Source organism: Vulpes lagopus, chromosome 5, assembly GCF_018345385.1.
Source record: "Vulpes lagopus strain Blue_001 chromosome 5, ASM1834538v1, whole genome shotgun sequence".
Classification (NCBI taxonomy): Eukaryota; Metazoa; Chordata; class Mammalia; order Carnivora; family Canidae; genus Vulpes; species Vulpes lagopus.
The window spans coordinates 99,591,468-99,609,142 of record NC_054828.1 but is presented as its reverse complement, the minus strand read 5'-3'; the positions used below and the strand labels follow the sequence as shown (position 1 = coordinate 99,609,142).

The following is a 17,675-nucleotide window of genomic DNA, read 5'->3' as shown; positions in this document are numbered from 1 at the left end:
TCTTGATTTTTATTTTTTTTTATAGATTTTATTTATTTATTCTTGAGAGATAGAAGGAGAGACAGAGCCAGACACAGGCAGAGACAGATCCAGAGGGAGAAGCAGGCTCCATGCACCGGGAGCCCGACGTGGGATTCGATCCCGGGTCTCCAGGATCGCGCCCCGGGCCAAAGGCAGGCGCCAAACCGCTGTGCCACCCAGGGATCCCGAAATCTCTTGATTTCTAAACACTGGGAACTAGTTACAAAAACTTTTTTTTTTTTTTAAATGACAGGGGTCAAGCAAACCAAACCCCTCATCAGGCTGCTATCTGCAACCTCTGATCTTGAACTTAAATGAATATCTCTTCCCTGGGGGGCTTCCCCTGCCAGTGCTGTGCCCACCCAGAGATGCTGCTCCTCCAGTGTGGGACACTTGACACTCCCCTGGGAGTCCTGAGCGAACCCCTGCTTCCAGATCCTGTGGCTCGCTGCTGAGAAGGAGCCCCTGACTCAGGTCCTGGCTGCAGTCTCTCCTCCCTGTCCTCAATTCTTAATCTTGAAGACTCAGAGGTAGGCCTTGCCCTTGCCCCAAACTGCTGCTGTGCCCTTGTGCTGATTTCAAAGCTTCCTACACCCTGGCCTCGTCCCCTCCCTCAGTACATGTTCCCATCCCATCAGCTCACCTGGACATGTTAGTTTTAGCTGCCTCCTCATCCTCCCTCAGAGGCCACCAGGATCTATGATCCATTGGTCCCACCTGTCCTAGGTCCCTCACTCCCCCTTTCCCTGACTTCTGCTCTGTGGCCCCTCCATCCTGATCACTCTTGCTCAGCGGACTCTGGGTGTGGCTCCCACTCACATGGGACCCAGCCTCCCCCCCGACTCCAACTCCCACCTCCACAGCCAGTCCCCCCAGGTGAGAGGGAGGCCACCTCACTGCTGCTAGTCCCACCGACACTCCTGCCACTAGCCTCTTTTGGGTGGGAACCTGGGGCTTTCCAGAAGCCCCATGGCCCTGCCCTGTGTAGCCTTGCCACCTCCTTGGAGATCTCTAGTTGCCAGTTTCCCTCCTCAGACCTCCAACATCACCCCCCTTCCCCAGTGCCCGTGCTCCCTAGGAGAACGAAAGCACACGCAAGAGGTGTCCACAGCCTCCACCCACTCCAGATCTGTGCCCCAGCATGCTGCCTGTCTCTGTAGGTGGGCTCCCTACCACCCCCACCCCCTAGCACCTTGTCCCACTCAGAAACCACAGGCCTCTTGTGAGAGCCGGAGACCAGGACCCTTCTCTGCTCCAGCTCGCTCTGAGACCCAGAATCTTCTATACATCCAGCCTCAGCCACCTGTTGGACCCCATCTCTCCCCCAGCTCACTCTGCTTCAACCCCAGAGGTCTTCTAGTTCCTCAGACACACGTGCCCACTCCCACCCAAGGCTGTGATCCTCCCAGTTCCCTCTGCTCTCCCCCCAGGAGCTGCATCGCTCTGTCACTTCCTCCAGCCACTGGTCAGATGCCACCTTCTACTGAGACCTCCTGACCACTCTGTTTACAGCTGTGCACCCCAGACATGGATGGTCGTGATGGCAGCCCAACGTTGTGAATGTACTCAATGCCACAGAACTGTATGCTTACAGATGGCTAAAATGGTAAACGTTATACTGTTATATTTTACCACAAAAACAAACTGTACACTCCACTTCCAGCCCTATTTTACTCCCTACACTTAACTCCTCTGTATTTTATTCATTATATTCCCCTTGTAGAATGTCAGCTCCATGAAGGCAGGGGCCTGAATGCTTTATCCACTGATGTGTCCATCCCAACACCTAAAACAGTGCCTGGCACCGACCAGGAATAGACACTCACTGTCAAATGCCTGACACATGGCCTTCTACTTAAACGGTCACCAGGAAAAGGGGCTGGGATTGTAGGGATGTCCCTTTTAGGGTCACCTCCACTCACTGCCACCATCATTCCTATTTTAGTATACATGCTACCAAAGCAAGCACTCGCCGCCATCCTCAACATCCTGAAGGCCAGTTTGAAAGGGATCTTCAAAATGGTCCTGAAACAGGGTTTATGCCCCACACATTGGTTCTGGCCAGTCCTTCTGGCCTGTGGGTCCCCAAGGCAGAGTCAGGGACTGTCAGTGCCCCCAGAAGCACGTGCAGGATGCCCTTGCAAGGAGTCAGACAGTCCTGTGAGCCATGTCTGAAGCTAACAGAGCTCTCAGAGCTGTTTCCTCATTTGTAAACCAGGACAGTACCTTCCCTGGGAATTGGGAGGGGCGAGTGAGAAAAATCATGTACAGTGGCTCACGGGAAATGCAGGGCACAGAGCTTTTCCAGGAAGCATGCCCATCTTAAGCCCTGGGGATCTGCTGACACCCAAGCAAGGGCCACAGCCTCCTGCTCAGGGACCAACTCAGGAAGCAGCTGCCCCACTTGTGGAAAGGTGTAGTCCCCAGAGCAGCCTCCAGAGGGCACCACATCACAGCTCTGAACCTTCTGTGCTCAAGTTCTGGCGCCAGCCTCGCACCTCCCACTGCTGTGCCAGAGAGAAGTCTCTGTGGCTTCGCGGATGAAAGGGACCCCAGCGACGCGGTCCCATGTCAGGCAGGACCCTGCACACAACCAGTAGCCTTTGCCTCCTCCTAACCCAGGGGGATCTGACCCCACAGCCTGCAGCCCAGCCCCCAGGGCACTTGCAGGGAAGGTAGCAGAATTCAACCCTTCACCCCTCCTTGTCCACCACTGTGACTCCAGAAGCCTGGAAAGAGAGGCAGCGTGTGGGTGCATATGGGAAGTAGGGGCTCAGGGCTGGAGGTCAGGCTGGTATCTGACATTGCCCGGGACGGAGGTGGGAATTGGGAGACCCCCTGCAGAGCCAAGAGTGAGGACCACCACCCTCTGGCTACCCCATCGCTGGTCCCAGCTTGGAAGGCAGCTATCTGGCCTGTGCCCATCTGAGCTCCCCCTCCACAGGCAGCTTCCAGAATTGGAGGCTGGAGGCAAGAGGCGGCTGGAAGGGGATGACTTTAGCCTGGGTAGCCCATCCCCTGGTGCCAGAGATGTTATGTGTGTCCTGGTCTAGGGTCATCACACTCAGTGGTGGCATTGGGCAAACAGAACCCAGCCCTGGCCTCAGCCTACTCATCTATTAACTAAGTGGGGAGAGGGGGGTGTCATCACACTAGATTGCCCGTCCCACGGCCTGAGCTCCTGAGTATCCCAGAGGGCAGGGCAAGTTCCAGTGGTGGGTCCAAGGCCACCGTTGACCAATCCAAGGCTGGAAGTTGGGGGCCTGGCCCCACCCTACTACCCTGCATCCAAAAGCAGCACTGCTGTTGTAGTAACAAGTGTGAAGCTCTGCAGGCCACCATACCTGGGGTCAGAGAACAGGCAGCCTGGGAAGGGGAGGGAGGCCTCTAAAAGGGGCCCTCCCCCCCTCCTTCCTACAAGACAGATGGCCCTCATTGCTCCCCTTTAGGAGCCTTTAGGAAGGAGGGTGTTAGGCTGCAAGGTTTGAGCAAGCCCTCAGAGCAAAACCATGTCTGAGAACACGGATGCCCAGACCAAGATCCCGGCCACTTTACTCCCCTCACTCTGGGTGCCTACCCCCGTCTGGAACCTCCTGGCCCACCCCTGTGCAGCAGGCCAGGGGCAGTGGGATGGGGGCTTCAGCAGCAAACCCTGTTAAGTCCATCACCAGGACAGACCAATTCAGGTTCCCTACTTATACCCTCTGCCCCCAGGGGGGCTGCTAACAGTCGCAGGGCTCATCCTACTGTTCAGTTTGGGGTCCTGTGGCTTAGCTCTGAATACTGGAGTCACACCCAAGTGCCTACCTAACTGCTCTGCTGCTGACTTGCTGGGGGAACCAGGGCAAGTCACCAGGCCTCAGACCCCCACCTATGTAAAGAGCAAGGTAACGGGTAACTACTTGGTCCACAGACCTGAGACTACGAAAGTAAGTAGAAGGCACAGGACAAATGTCACAGCCCGCTGACATATGAACAAGAGGCTGAGTTCTGCTTTGAGTCTTGCTCTTCAGTGGGAGTAGGGGCATTTCAGATCTGACTGGATGCAAGGTAGGTCTCCCTTTGGCTCCCCCATCCATGCCACTGGTGCCGCACCGAGAGCACACCCCAGCCTCACCTGCTCGTGAAGGTCCACACCACACACACCTCAGGGCTGAGTGGATTCACATTGGTCTTTTATTGGATTTTCCATGGGCAGCCTGGACACCTCAAGCTGCTAACCAGCTCCTCAGCCCTTCGGCACGTTCCTGGCTTCTGCTCTGGGGACCTAGCTGGGAGCTGCCAGCCAGGCACCATCTTCTCCCAAGGCCCTGCCACAACTGGGGCTCCAGGCTTGGGTTGCTTCCTGGAGACAAACCCAGTTTTCCCACTGCCTCCCTCTTTGTGCCAGGCTGCCCAGACAGGGGCACGTTCCTGCATTGGGGACAGCCAAGCTCTCCTGGGGAACAGGCTCTAGCCCAGACCCCTGGCAGTGCCTACTCATCTCAGGCCACTTCAGACCCCGCATAGCACAACACAGCACAGCACTGCAAGCTCCAACCTAAAGCTTGGTGTTGAGGTGGAAAAAGTGGGGTGCTGCATAGGTTGTGGCAGGTGGCACATGCCATGCAGACGAGGCTGGGCAAAGTCTGTGGCGAAGGGCACTGTCAAAGGATGACGGGGGGAAGTGCATCAGACCCGTGGCCATGGGTGAGGGCCCTGTAGTGGCCAGGAAGTGGGCCGGGAAGGCAGGGATGACCAGGGGGCTGAAGGGGAGAGTGGCCTGGCCCTTTAAGTGGTCCGGGGTGCCAGCAAAGTTCAGTGGGCACCGCAGCATGGTGCCCCTGTAGGCCTCAGGGAGGGCAGGCCCCAGCGCTGGGCCCAGCAGGCAGGACACGGCCACACCAGACCCCATAGATTTGGCCCCACACTCCTTGGCATCCACCTCCTTAAGAAAGGGAGACACTGCCCGCAGTTTTTTGCCACCATGGGCAAAGCCCTCTTCTTCCAGGCTGCGCTTGGTACCCAGGCCGGGGCTGCTAGGGAAGGTAGACAGGGTAACAGGGCTCTCAGCAGGGGCCTTGGCCATCGGGGACACCCAGCAGGCTTTGGGCTTGGGGTAGGGGCTGCCTTTTCTAGAGCTGCCTTTATGGAATGCAGACGGGCGGTTGGCATCCCCGCCCCACACCAGCTGGGGCTCTTTGACTGCCAGGCCCTCCTCTTTGCCAGGGGGCCCCAATAGCACCCCTTCTTTAAAATTGGGGAAGAAGTCCCGGGGGTGCTGGCTGACGGGCTTCAGCACCTCAGTGGGGTATGCGTGGAAACAGCCAGTGAAGATGGGGGCTGGTAGGCGGGGACCCACTTGAGCCTCCTCCCTGAGGCTGCCACCAGGGGCCTGTAACCCCTCCGGAGGGGTTAGCCGGTGCCTGGAGTTCTCAGCTGGCTTTCCTGGGCTCTGAGGACTTTCCGACAGGAGAATGCCAGGGGATGCCTGGGGGTCCCCATTGGGGCTGCCTACCCCGTGGCGACAGCCCTCCTCCTGGCACTGCAAGGCCTCTGCCTTGCTCACTTGGGCCAGGAGCTTCTTTTTGGCCAGTGGTGACATGATGCCATGTGTTCCTTTGCAGTAGAAGCTGGACAGGAGCCGCTTGTAGGCCTCAGGGCAGCCGCTGGCACCCCCAAAGGGTTGAGAGGGCCCCAGGGCCGGGCCTGGCTGTTCTGGGCCCTCCCTGGGGGCCTCCTGGTTGGGAAGCCGTGCCAGGTCAGGGACAGCATCTGTTTTCATCTTTCCTGGCACCATCTGGAAGGAGAAAAGGCCATGCCTCAGGGCTGGATGTGCGAGCTGTGTATCCTGACCTAGGGACCCCATGGCAGCAGGGGCGCAGAGGTATTCTCAAGAGCCTCTGCTAACCCTTCCAGCGCCTTTGTGGAAGGTTTTCCAAAGGTATCCCGTCCTCTGAATGGACGCAGCCTGGTACCAGGACATGGGGCCTGGTGACTGTGGGGCAGACTGGAGTTTAGACCAGACATGGCCCCTCATTTGACCCTACACAACCATTACCCCAGAAAGCCCCCTCCCCTACCACCCCAGCTCTGCCCCTCAGAGCGTGTTCTCGGTATTCTGGGCAAGGAGTTCTGTGCCTTGGCAAGGGCAGGAAGGCCCAAGGTCAGCTGGTGGCCCCAGGCAGGCACAGAGCTCACCTGATCCAACCGCTTCTCTTCCTTGGCCTTCTTCGGCTTCTCAGTGGTCCCGTCATCCCCCCGAGGCTCCTTAGCCATCTTGTATTGCTTCCTGGGCTTGGAAGGGGGCAGTGGCTTGTCGTCCTCCCCCTTCAGGTGCCGCACATATGGGAGCACCAGCCTGAGGAGGAGCAGAGCGTGTCTACCAGGAGGCCGGCCTGGCCCACTTGCCACCAGGGCCACGCCCTTCCCCACGTCATCCAGGAGGCCTGCAGCAGGCCGGCCACCCCACAGGGCTCTGGGTGGTGAGGAGCACAGAGCACCCCTCGGGCACCCCACTCCTGGCCCCACTGCGGCTGTGCCCCACCCTGAGGCAGAGGCCAAGGTGTCCCGTGAGCGGGGTCTCACCCCGGCCGTACCTCTCGTAGTGGCGGCGTGTGCAGGTGGCTGCGCTGGTGCTGCCCGGGCTGCCCCCCAGCTCGTCATACACGTTCTTCCAGAGGCGGCGGCCGGTCACCTGCAAGGGCACCATGTGAGGGCATGGCAGGCACACGCCGCCCAGGTGGTGGGGTCCCTGCCACTCCAGGTCCCCACTTGGCAAGGCTGGGGACAAGGACCGCAGTTTGGCACCTGCCTCTCTGGCAGCAGCAGTGGGGAGACTGGAGGGGGCTCCCTGGCCACTAGCCAGTCCTCCGGCCCCAGGGGCCACTGCCTGACTGCTGGCCCGGGCAGTGTTCCCAGCTTGGGGAGCATGGGGAAGACAGAACAGATGGGAAGACAGGAAAACCTGCTTGAAGCAGCAAAGTACCAGTGGGCCAGGCAGGCACTCCTCACCACAGCATGCGGGAGAGCTGGGGAAGCGGCAGGCTCTGGGACCCTGCCTCTTCCTCCTGTCTGGTAGTGAGGACAGCGCTGTCCCCAGACAAGGCTCTTCCTCCCCAGGTCCCCACAGGGTAGTGGGGACGGGCTGCGGGATGCAACATGCTGAGGACTGAGATACCCTCCTTACCATCTCATAGGCCCCCAGCTTCTCCACTGCTTTGTAGATTTTCCACAGGTTAACTAGAGAAGAGAGAGGGCAGGGCCCCCATCAGTCTCTGCGGAAGGAAGGGGCAGCCAGCAGCCCATCCCCGTGGACCTGTCAGGCAGGCACAGAACCAGCACACACCCAGACAGGGCCATGGCAACGGGTGGCTAGGCCAGGCCCTGAGCACTGGGGGCCCAGTGGCCAGTGAGGACAGAAGTCCGGCCCCACCCACTGCAGCCCTGTGCCTGGGGTGGGGGGTGCCCTTTCTGTGTGCAAGCCCTGTGGGCTGGCATCGCCCAGGGTTGCCCAGAGTGGAGGTGCCTGCACGACACCCTGCCTGGATGGAATCCCCTGCCGGGCTCCCCCTCCCTGCCTGCAACCCAGGGACGCACTCTGCTTGAAGCCGAGATGGGGCACCCTCTCGATGGGCGTGTGTCGCTCCTTCATGAACTTGTAGAGGCTGACCAGGAAGGCCTGCTCCTCCTCCCGCTCCTGGTCCTCCTCCCGCTCCCCGCCTGCCTCGGGGGAGTCCTGGGGAAAGAACAGGAGGCATTGGGATGAGCCCCCAGTTGGTGGGTGGCTGGGGACAGACGGAACCACTGCCTGCTGGGGAAGGAGGTATGTGGTCCCCGACCCCAGGCTCCCGTGGGAGGGAGCAGGCCCCCAGCACCCAGTTGACAGCTCTGGGCTGGAGTGACTGTTTCTGGCACCAGAGAGGTAGTTGTCAGCTGTTAGTGCCCAGGACCCCAGCTCAGGGTCCATGGAAATGGCTCCAGAGACGGCCATAGGAGCAGCCCTGCGGCTTCTCCAGGCCTCTCTCCAGGCACAGATCACTTCTCTGTCTTGCTCTAGATTTGTTATGTCTGCATCTCAGCTCATCTACTAGACTGTGAGCTCCTGGTGGTGGGCTCAGCATCCCTAGGCCTCCTAGGGACCCCTGTGGCGAAAGCCAAGGAAACAAAGGTGCTTGGTGTTTTCTGGTACTTCAGGGTCCTGCGTCCACCAAGTTCAGAGCCGCCAGTCTGCATGCTGAATTCAGGGTGAAGCCCTATCCTGGGTTCCTGACTCCTTTCTGTCAGATGCTCAGGACTTTCAGTTTCTGCTTCCAGAGGGACCGTTTCTGCTGGTGCTATGCATTTGGTTGGTGGCTCAGGGTGGAAGAGTGTGGCTGAGCTGGAGCTCGGGGCTCAGGTCCTGGATGAGGAGGCCCCAAACACCAAGGATGGAAACCAACTGATCCAAGAACAGTAAAGAGAGCTGTGCATTCCCAAAATATTCGATTCGAGTACAATTTTCTGACACCGAATAAGACCGCTGATAACAAATGGCACACGAACTAACACATCACCTAAGAAACTGTGACATACCCGGGCCCGAGGCAGCTGCTCTCATGCAGGCCCCGGGTGAAGGTGCTCTCAAGGCCTTGGAGTGAATGTGCTCTTCCACACAAGCTGTTAAAAAACTGTCACCATTTCCAACTACTCTTCTACGTGAGTTGGGATTTTCACTCCAGACTGTGCCACCAAAGCAAATGACCAAAAGGAGTGGGTGTTGAGGCCAATGCTCCACAATGTCACCCATGGCTCCCTCTCAGTCTACACTCACCAATGGCCTCAGTGATCTCACTGAGTGACTCTGGCATCCCTGTAAACCTGCGAGGGATGTGTGGATGTACATGTAGTTTACATCCTAAAATAGTGCTTTTGTCTGTTTTATTCATCAGGGCTATGGGCAAATCACTTGATAAAAGGGTTCTGCTAGAAAAACTAAGCCTGAAGGGCAGCCCCGGTGGGGCAGTGGTTTAGCGCCGCCTACATCCCAGGGTGTGATCCTGGAGACCCCGAATCAAGTCCCACGTCAGGCTCTCTGTATGGTGCCTGCTTCTCCCTCTGTCTGTGTCTCTGCCTCTCTCTCTCTCGGTCTCTATGAATAAATAAATAAAATCTTAAAAAAAAAAAAAAAGAAAGAAAGAAAGAAAAACTAAGCCTGAAACCCCTGCCACAGGTGACGGGCGGGTCCTCTGGTCCCTGGCTCCCAGCCCCCATACCTCCCCGGATACAGGCCCGAGACTGTAGGGTTGGGCCTCTCTCCTGGCTCTGTAGGCTGGAGGGCAGGGAATACACCCTCTGGAGAACTTGGGGAGTCCCCAAGTTTGCCTGGGAAACTGTGCACAGGGGAGGGGGGAGGGACAGGGTAGAGGCCCCCAGGGGTTACTTACCTCCAGATGGACGGGGCTCTGGCTCCTGCTCTGCTCACCATCAGGTTGAGGGGACACAGATGGGTCTAGGGGATCACCCTCCTCTGACTGCTTCCTTTTCCCTTTGATAGGGGGTGCTGCAAGGAGAGGAACAAAGGGGAGGGGAGAGGGGAAGAGGAAGGAGAGAGAGAGAGAGCACTTGAGATGTAGGCCTGAAGAACAGGCAGTGAGGAGAGGTCCTCCAGGAACAGGGAGCAGCAGCAGATCCTCCTACCCCCATCTGAACCTGCCAGGTGGGAAGTGAGTTCTTCCTTCCGGGCTGCATCTTCTACCCCCTGGTCCCTGACTGCATGCAGGCTGGCCCTCCACACGCACCTATGGACGCACCCTGGTGGCCAACTCTGTTCTCCCTCCTCTCTGCCAGGCTCACCCCCAGATGGACCCCACGCCTGCTACTGTTCCTTTCTCTGTTCTAGTCAGCTTCCCACATCTTTGAAGGAAACCCTAAACAACCCCGGGGTCAAGTCAGAGGAGGATAAGGTTGGGGCTGTGGTGCTCAGGGAAATCCTGTCTCCAAAACCTGCCCCACATTCAGGCATAAAGTTTTCACAGCATCTCAGCCTAACTGGGAAAGCTGCCGAGGTTCCTATGTTTGCGAGTCCAAGAGCACCACAGAGGGTGCTTGGATTCTCTAGAAATAATCGAGAAGACTATGAGCTCCTGCTTCTGAAATATCTGACCTTTCTCTGAGCACCTGCAGAGTTCTAACTGGCCCTAATCAGGTCACTGGCTCCTGTCACCTGCAAGGGTCTGCAGACCCTTCAGGTCTCACCTGACAAGCCACTTCCTCTGGGTGGCCTTTCTCAGTCCCCAGCCAAGCACAGCACTCCGCTTCTCTTGTCACCCTGAGCTACTCACAGCCACCCAGACTCAACTGCTCACTGCACATGAGGCTTCCTGAAGGTTCAGTGAGGCCTCCAGCACCCCACACAGTAGATGCCAGATTTCAGGGAAAGGGAGAGAGTCACAACAACCTGCTTGGCGGGGGGGGGGGGGGGGGGGGGGGGGGCAGGAGGAACCATGGGCTGGATTTTACGAAAGGCAGCCATGAGTGGATGGTTGCAAAAACATAACATCCATATCCCTGCAAAAACGACTAGAACATCAGAACATGCCTCAGACCCCCTCACAGGCTGGCAGGGCATCTGAGCTCAGGAGCCCATGTCTTTTGATCACCCTTTCTTTCTGTCTAACCTGCCTTTCCTTTTTGTTAGTCTAGGATGAACTGTCCCATTCTCTTGGTTCTTTCCAACTCAGGAAATCCTTACTGCGGGGCACCTCTGAGATTCTGTCCTAGAGAGAAAAAGAATCTCCATAGCAATGATAAACCCATCCCAGCATGACCCATGAGGCCTCAGGCTAGTGTCTCCTTCAGCAGTTCCTCACACAAGCATTACCATTACAGCAGCAAGCACTGGGCTTGTGTCTACTCACTCCTGCTGTGTGGGTCCCTGGCTCTTCCATGTATGTTCTCCTATTTAGTCCCAGAAGGGATCTCATTTTAAAGAGGGGGAAACTGAAGCCAGAGAAGCTAGAATGGTTGTCTCCCTAGGAGACCAGGGCTCAAAACAGGCCTATCAAACCACCAGCCCAAGAGGCCCGGCCTCACCGCCACTATGGCTGCTGGTGTTACCAACATCATTTGCAAGCCTTGACGAAGAGTCCAAATAAGCCTGGAAGAGAAACCAATGTTAAGCCTTGTCAGAAAGAAAGACACTGGGGCCTTCCTCTCAGGCTGGTTTCTCACCAGTCAAGACACGGTCCATTTCCAGAAATAACTAGGTGTTAACAACTGACTGCCCTACCCAGCCCAGCAGGCTGATGCCTTTCCTACTGAGTTCTTGGGTGACTCTGTGCCTCAGTCTTCCCTTCTGTGAAATGGGAGCGAAAGACCCTTTGCTCACTGTCTCCGAATTCGTTAAGTCTTCCAGGTCTCTGGGGCGCACCCGCTTCCACCAGCTCTTCTGTTTGCCCCCCCCCCCGGCCCCGCCCTCTCCACCTGTTTTCACTCCCTCTCTGCCTTCTTTCCTGCAGGCTTGGCTTTTCAGCCTCAAAGGACTCTCTACTCTGAGTCCCTCCCTGTGGTGTTACTGGGGCTTCTCACTGGAGCCTTCCTGCACACTTGCTATGTGTCTCTGGCAAGTTGCTGCCCTTGGCCTTGGCCTCAGAAGAATAGGTGGTAGGAGCAGGGGTCATTAGGATCACCAGGGAGCATTCTAAAGGTAGTGATGACCATGTTCCCCAGCCCCAGTTTGATTTAAAGTTTTGCAAGGGGCGTCAGAGTTTAAAGCTCCCAAGTGGATCTCAAAGGGTGGCCAGTTTGAGAGCCACTGGGCCAGAGGACCTCTATCCCGTCTGCTTGGTTCCAGAGTTGGTAAGCTCTGCCACACTGAGGGAAAACCTCCTGGAGTCAGGCACTCGGGTTACCTGGAAAGGAGGTCACCAATCTGAGCTGTTTAACCCCAGACAGGAAAAGGATCAGAGCTCTTGCCTAGAGCCACAAAGGGAAACACTCTCTTTATCTTTGCGTCCAGCTGAGTCCCCAAATGAACTCACCCTCCATTCTCTCCCAGCCAGGCTAGCATCCTCTCTGCCCTGGCAGGGCCTTCTGGACCCCCACTTCCACAGCCTTAGCTGAAGGAGAGCCCCCTCTTTCTACAGGGTGCCCTCTGTCCTATCCCTGGATCCCCTAAGCTCTCCCTTCCCCAGTCATTTGTAGATCAGGTTCCAGATAATCTTCATTTGGAGAAGGGGTCTGCTAGGAAAACTAAGTCTGAAACCCCTGCCACAGGTGACAGACAGGTCCCCCTGCCTGCCAGGCTCCCAGCTCCCATACCTTCCAATGCAGCTGACACAGGACTGGGCCACCCTCCTGGCTCTGCAAAGGGAGGGAAGGGGCTTGGGGACCAGTGATCCCAATCTCCCAGCCACATCCAGGCTGCAGAAGCAGGAATCCCACTTGCTGGGACATTTCCTGACTGCTGCCCAGGAGCTACTGAGTTACTTACTGTCCTGCTTTGGCCACAAAGCCTCAGGTGGCCTATTGTAATGGGGAGGTGGATCCATTTTTCAAAAAGAAAACCTCTCCTTGCCAAAGGAACATCATCCAGACGTGGGTCTTTCCATCCAGGAAGCAATAATGACAATAATGGTGATTATTATTTAATTGTTTACTCTGAACACATCTGGAATCTCTAAGGTATGAAGTAGGGATCTAATCCCCTCAATGGTTAGGTGGTCCCAGTATTGTCTGAGTGATACCCTTCCCCCAATGATCTGAAATGCTACTCTCCTCACAATCTAAAAGCTTATAAGGAATACATTTGAAACTATTTCTGGACTTTTCTACTCAGTTTTCTTCACTGTGGAATGCCAGCACTGGGGCCCACTGTCTTAATTGTGAAACGACTTACTCTCCGGAGGGCAAGTCCCCCATCATTAGTCTTTTTAAATAATTTTATCTGAACTTCAGGATAATTTTATCACATTCCCTTAAAAAATAAAACAAACTACTGGGGTTTGGGTTGAATTGCATTTAAATTTAGAAATTACTTTGAGAAGTAACACCTTTCCGATAGGGCATCTGCCTTTTTCAGGACCACCTGTCTCCAACATTCAGTTCTCCCTCTGCTGGCCCCAGATGCTCCTTCTTACAAGTCCCGTGTGTTTCCTGTTAAGCTCATTCCTCAGGTTTTGCGCAGCTAGATAACAGTGTGAGAAAAGCTTTGGTAACCTTGGGTAGGACTTCGCTCCACAGTTGCTGCTGTCTCCTCCTGCCGCTGTAGAAAGAGACAGAGGGCTGCTGGTTGGGCCAGGATATGAGCCCCTGGACCCTCATGACCAAGTGCCTCACTGGGCAGTGAGGAGGGGGTGGCAGAGTGCTGGGTGGGGGGACTGTCCAAGGCCCATCTGGTGCTAGCAACCGGAGTCTGCTTAACCCCATGGCCCCAAGGTCCTAAAAACCACAGCAGTGAAGAGGTCAGTACCAGTCACTAACTCCAAAAGAGGATGCTCCCTGAAGGCTACTTGTTCTCAAGCCATTCCCTACTTCCCTCTCCATACTATACACTCCAACTCCAGTCAGTGTTCTGGTGGGCCCAGGACTAGGCATTTTTGGACTCTGCTTCACTGAACCTTCCCAGCCCCCCAGTAGATGCTATCTCCCCTTTCCTTCTCACAGATACAATCCCTGAAGATCCCAGAGCTTTAGTAAGTGGCCTGAGGTCACTCAGCCTCCTACTGGCAAAGCTGGGATTCAGAACCAAAGCAGTCTGCCTGTCCCAAGACTCTGAACCCTGAGATCTAGGGTTTTTCATGGAAGCAGGGAGACCCCAAGCTCCATATCTGCTCAAAGGGTGTGGGCTTGCTTCTTGACCCAGTGTGTCTGCAGTCTCCCATCACACCACTTCTGTTCATCTGCGAAAAAGAGTCTGCCTCCACTGATGAGCTGGAATCAGGTAAGAGCGGGGCAGGAGAGATGGGAATCGGCTCTGACTCCAAAGAGGTGCATGTTTCATCAAGTCAGCCACTGCTTCCCCATCCACAGGTGGGGGTGCTAGACCCCCATGGGTCCAATGTTCTAAGCAGAACAAAGTGAGAAACAAGTCTTCCCACGTGGGCCACAGCCAAGTGTGTGCACACACAGTCCTCATGGTGAGATCTGAGGTCTGCTAGTCCTGCTCACTCCCCTCGGGGTCTCACGGTGCTGTGGGGCTGGGAACAGGTGCTCCATAAACAGCCGCAGGGATGCAGTATGAGCCACTTGAGGGGCTTGGGCTGTAACTAGTTCAAGGCCATAGAGCCTGTCAGAGACCTAGTGCCAGACTGCAGACTGCACCGCCTGAATCTATCTCCTTCGCCTGTATCTATCTCCTTAGTGCTCTCGCTCTCTCTCTACTCTTGCTCTCTCCACTCTCTCTCTCTCCCTCCTATTCCCTCTCCCTCCGTCCCTCCCTCTCTCCTCCCCCCTCCTCCCACGGCCAGCCCCGCCCCATTCACCCTTGGTGTGATGGGAAGGAAGCAACACTTCCTTTCATGAAAAGTCACCCACTGGGAGCCCTGCGTCAATTACGACAATAATGGTAACAGCCGTCTCAATAACAAGCAGCAGGAACGGCCCCACCTCGCCCGAGGTTGTTGGCTTAAGTTTCTCTTAGTTTGAGCTGGAGCTGAAACAAAGACAGCCTTTGAGGCGGCCAGTCCACTCTGTGGCCCAGGAGCCGGCTGCCTGGCAAAGTGTCGGTGTGGAGCTCTCTCCAGTGGGCAATCCGGGGAGGGAGGGCCTGCCAAGGGCTGTGCTCCCGCCAGCGCTGAGGACAGACGAGCTGGACATGGGACCCCTGGAGGCACGGGGGTCGGGGGGAGGGTGTGTGGGGGAACGACTGTCACAGCCCTGCCTCAGTTTCTCAGCTGGGACATGGGGTAAAACAGGGTTTGAGAGTAGCTGGGGCCAAGATGAGAGTCTTGAGAGAAAGACCAAGAGGTAGGTGGCATGGGGGCTCCAACTCCTAACCCCACGGGAAGTCTGTCCCTCCTTAGCCAGCTCTGATGTGTCCTAAAGACCCTATTCCAGAACTAGGCTCAATCCCACTGTCCTGCCTCTGCAAGTCTGGGTGGCATCTGAAAACAGTAACAGTTCCACCAGTGGACGGTTTCCTATGTCCCCATGAACTAACTACCTTTCATGTTCCCAATCCGCCTAGGGAGAAACCAGGCTCGGGGCTTGTCTAAGACGTGGCCCCAGAGTAGATAGAGACTCAGCCCGGATGGGAGGAAGGTTGCCTAACCCCTGCCTGGGGCGCTCCGGGGCCTGCTGCTTTTCCACCCCCCTCCCACCCCCCCCACCCGGAGACTCCAGGGGCCTAACAGGGTAACAGGGAGCGTGGGCAGTTACCTGGCCAGTTCACCACCAGGTAACAGAAAAGCAAGGGGGAGGGGAGAGGTGTTGGAGGCCGGCCTCTCCTTCACTGCCGGACCTCACTCTAAGCCTCAGTTTCTCTGACTGTTTATCAAAAACAGAGGGCCTGAACCTCTGAAGTCCTTTCCACCTCTGCCAGGCCACGTTCTGGTCGCGGGCGGGTCCCCAGGGCTCTGGGGGAGTCTGGGACTCCACTCCGGGGGCCTGACCCTCTCGGCACCGGCTCTCACCCCGCCTTTGCCCCGGCGGCGTGCAGGCGCAGAAACGCAGACGGCCCCAACAGCGGTCCTCCGGAGGGGGCGAGAAGCACCTGCTACCCTCCCGGGGCCCCGCGGGCTCCTCCTGGCGGGTGACCGCCCCGCACACAGAGGGCCGCGGGCCCGGCCGGCGCCGAGCCCCCGGACCCGCACCCTGAGCCCCCGCGGTGCGGCGCTGGGAAAACCCCGCCGCCCCCTCCACGTCGGCGGCGCTGGGGGAAGGGGGGCGGGGGGCGGGGGGCGGGCGTGGGTACGAGCCCCCGGCCGAGGGCGCCCCCGCGACCTGCGCAGCGCCCGAGACGCGGCCGCCCCGAGCTCCGGCCGAGCGCGAAGCCCGGCGCCCCCCCCCCCCCCCCGGCGCTCACCCCCCGGCGCTCCGGAGCCGCCGCCCGGCCCGCCCGGAGACTCGAGGAAAGGGAAGAGAAACACAAGAAATACGGCGACAGCGAAGAGGGAAGCGTCTGTCCTTCCGGCCGGGAGGCAGGAGGCGATGGACGGGACACAGGAGTGAGAGAACACGGAGAGGCAAAAAGAAAAGGGAGAGAAGAGAAAGAGAGAGGGCGGGGGCGCGAGGCCGGCACCGCCGACGGGCCAGAACGCCCCCCGCTGAAAGAGGAACAGCGGATTCTTCAAAGTGCATTGAGCAAGTTCTTCAAAACCCGCGCACAGTCACTTTCAGGAAACGGCGGCCGCAGTGGAAAGCGCCGCGCGCGCCCAGGGACCCCGGTGCCTCTTCTCGGCGGCGCCGGCAGTTCTGAGAACCGCGGGGCTGTGCCGGGCGAGGCGCGGGGGGGCCGGGGGGCCGGGGGGCCGGGGGGGCCGCGGGGGCCGGGGCACAGAAACTGCTGCGGACGGCCTGTCACAACAAATTAGCTGAGACCAGCTCGAGATTGAAACCACAGCAGGAAGTGGGATGACAGAACCGAACAGGACTTGGTAAATTTCAGCCAAAAGACGACGAAAAGAGTTTCGAGATAAACGTCCGGGAAGCCCCTGGCCGCCAAAACTTTTCGTCTCTGCTTTTTTCCAAGAGCGCGCGCCGCCACCCAGCCTCACCCCTCCCGCGCGAGGCGCAGGGCGCAGGGCGCCCCCAGGCCGGGCCGGGTCGTCGGCGCCTTCGCCCGGAGTCCCCCCCACCCCCCGGCCCCGCTCCGCCCCTCCCGGCGGCCCCGACGGCCACGAGGGCCCGGGGGGGACCCGGCAGGGCAACCTGGCCCCCACCCGCGGGGCCGCCAGCCCCGTCCCGGGACATGCCACGGAGCCGCTTACCCATGGCCCGGCAAGGTCCCTCGGCGCCCGCCCGAAGCCCTCCGCGCGCCCAGCTGTCCGACCCCGCGCTCTCCGCGCAACTGGCCCGCGGCGCCGCGAGCCTGCCGCCTCCCCGCAGCCCCGCCCCGCCCCGCCCGGGCCCCGCCCCGCCCCCGCCCCGCCCCCGCCCCGCCCCCGCCCCCGCCCCGCTCTGGGCCCCGGTTGGTGGGTCCGATTCTTCCGCGTGGGGCGGAGGCCGCCCCCTGAGCCCGGGGGCTTCTGGGAGTTGTAGTGCGCTTTCCGCATCCCCGGACTTAGAGACCTAGGTACCAGCTGTAGTAGGTTCTTCGCCCAGAAGGGCTGAGGCAGGACCCTCCCGCCCCACCCCCGCCCGGGAGTCACTGCTGCCTGTGCCTCAGGGGGCAAAACTAGGCTTGGAAAGTTTCTCCTTGCCCTGGGGCTGAGTGGGGTGAGCAAAATGCTTCTGACTTGGACTTGAACTAGGTCATGGACATTTTCCAACTTCTATCCAGACCCACACAGAAGTAGAGGTGGTGGGTGGGAGCTAAACAAGCCTCCCAGCCCAATCTAGCAAGTCCTTCGGTCAAAGTTCTGTGGGGTCGCAGAAACACTTGGGGCAGGAAGCCTGCCCACTGCGACCAATGTCCATAGATGTCGCAAGGACAGAGACTGGCAGCTAGGAAGCATTCCAACGAGGGGCCATGACCCCTGCTTGGGGAGCTGAGGGTGAGGCTAGGGTGGAGTGGGCACCGGATCTGCAGCTGAGGC

At 58.3% G+C, this 17,675-nt stretch overlaps 2 protein-coding genes across 4 annotated transcripts in view; one reads left to right on the top strand and one right to left on the bottom strand.

Annotated features, from left to right (window-relative positions):
- The window catches only part of MTA3 (metastasis associated 1 family member 3), a 242,346-nt gene extending 232,931 nt beyond the window's left edge, over window positions 1-9,415 (top strand). The window contains exon 18 of the transcript XR_005987860.1: window positions 8,197-9,415. The gene's annotated coding sequence lies outside the window, so the exon portion shown is untranslated. The remainder of the gene's footprint in view (window positions 1-8,196) is intronic.
- ARID5A (AT-rich interaction domain 5A) lies at window positions 4,176-17,029 on the bottom strand. 3 transcript variants are annotated; one of them, XM_041755533.1, is made up of 7 exons: window positions 16,908-17,029; window positions 9,426-9,541; window positions 7,600-7,738; window positions 7,190-7,242; window positions 6,600-6,697; window positions 6,202-6,361; window positions 4,176-5,800 (listed from the first exon to the last, which is right to left on the bottom strand). In XM_041755533.1, exons 1-7 carry the CDS (start codon window positions 16,909-16,911, stop codon window positions 4,562-4,564), a joined length of 1,809 nt encoding a protein of 602 aa, XP_041611467.1. In that variant the 5' UTR covers window positions 16,912-17,029; the 3' UTR covers window positions 4,176-4,561. The 3 variants fall into 3 exon arrangements, with proteins under 3 accessions (XP_041611467.1, XP_041611470.1, XP_041611469.1); XM_041755536.1 differs by lacking the exon at window positions 7,600-7,738 and having other exon boundaries at window positions 16,908-16,933; XM_041755535.1 differs by lacking the exons at window positions 7,190-7,242; window positions 7,600-7,738.
- Between the last annotated feature and the right edge of the window lie 646 nt (window positions 17,030-17,675).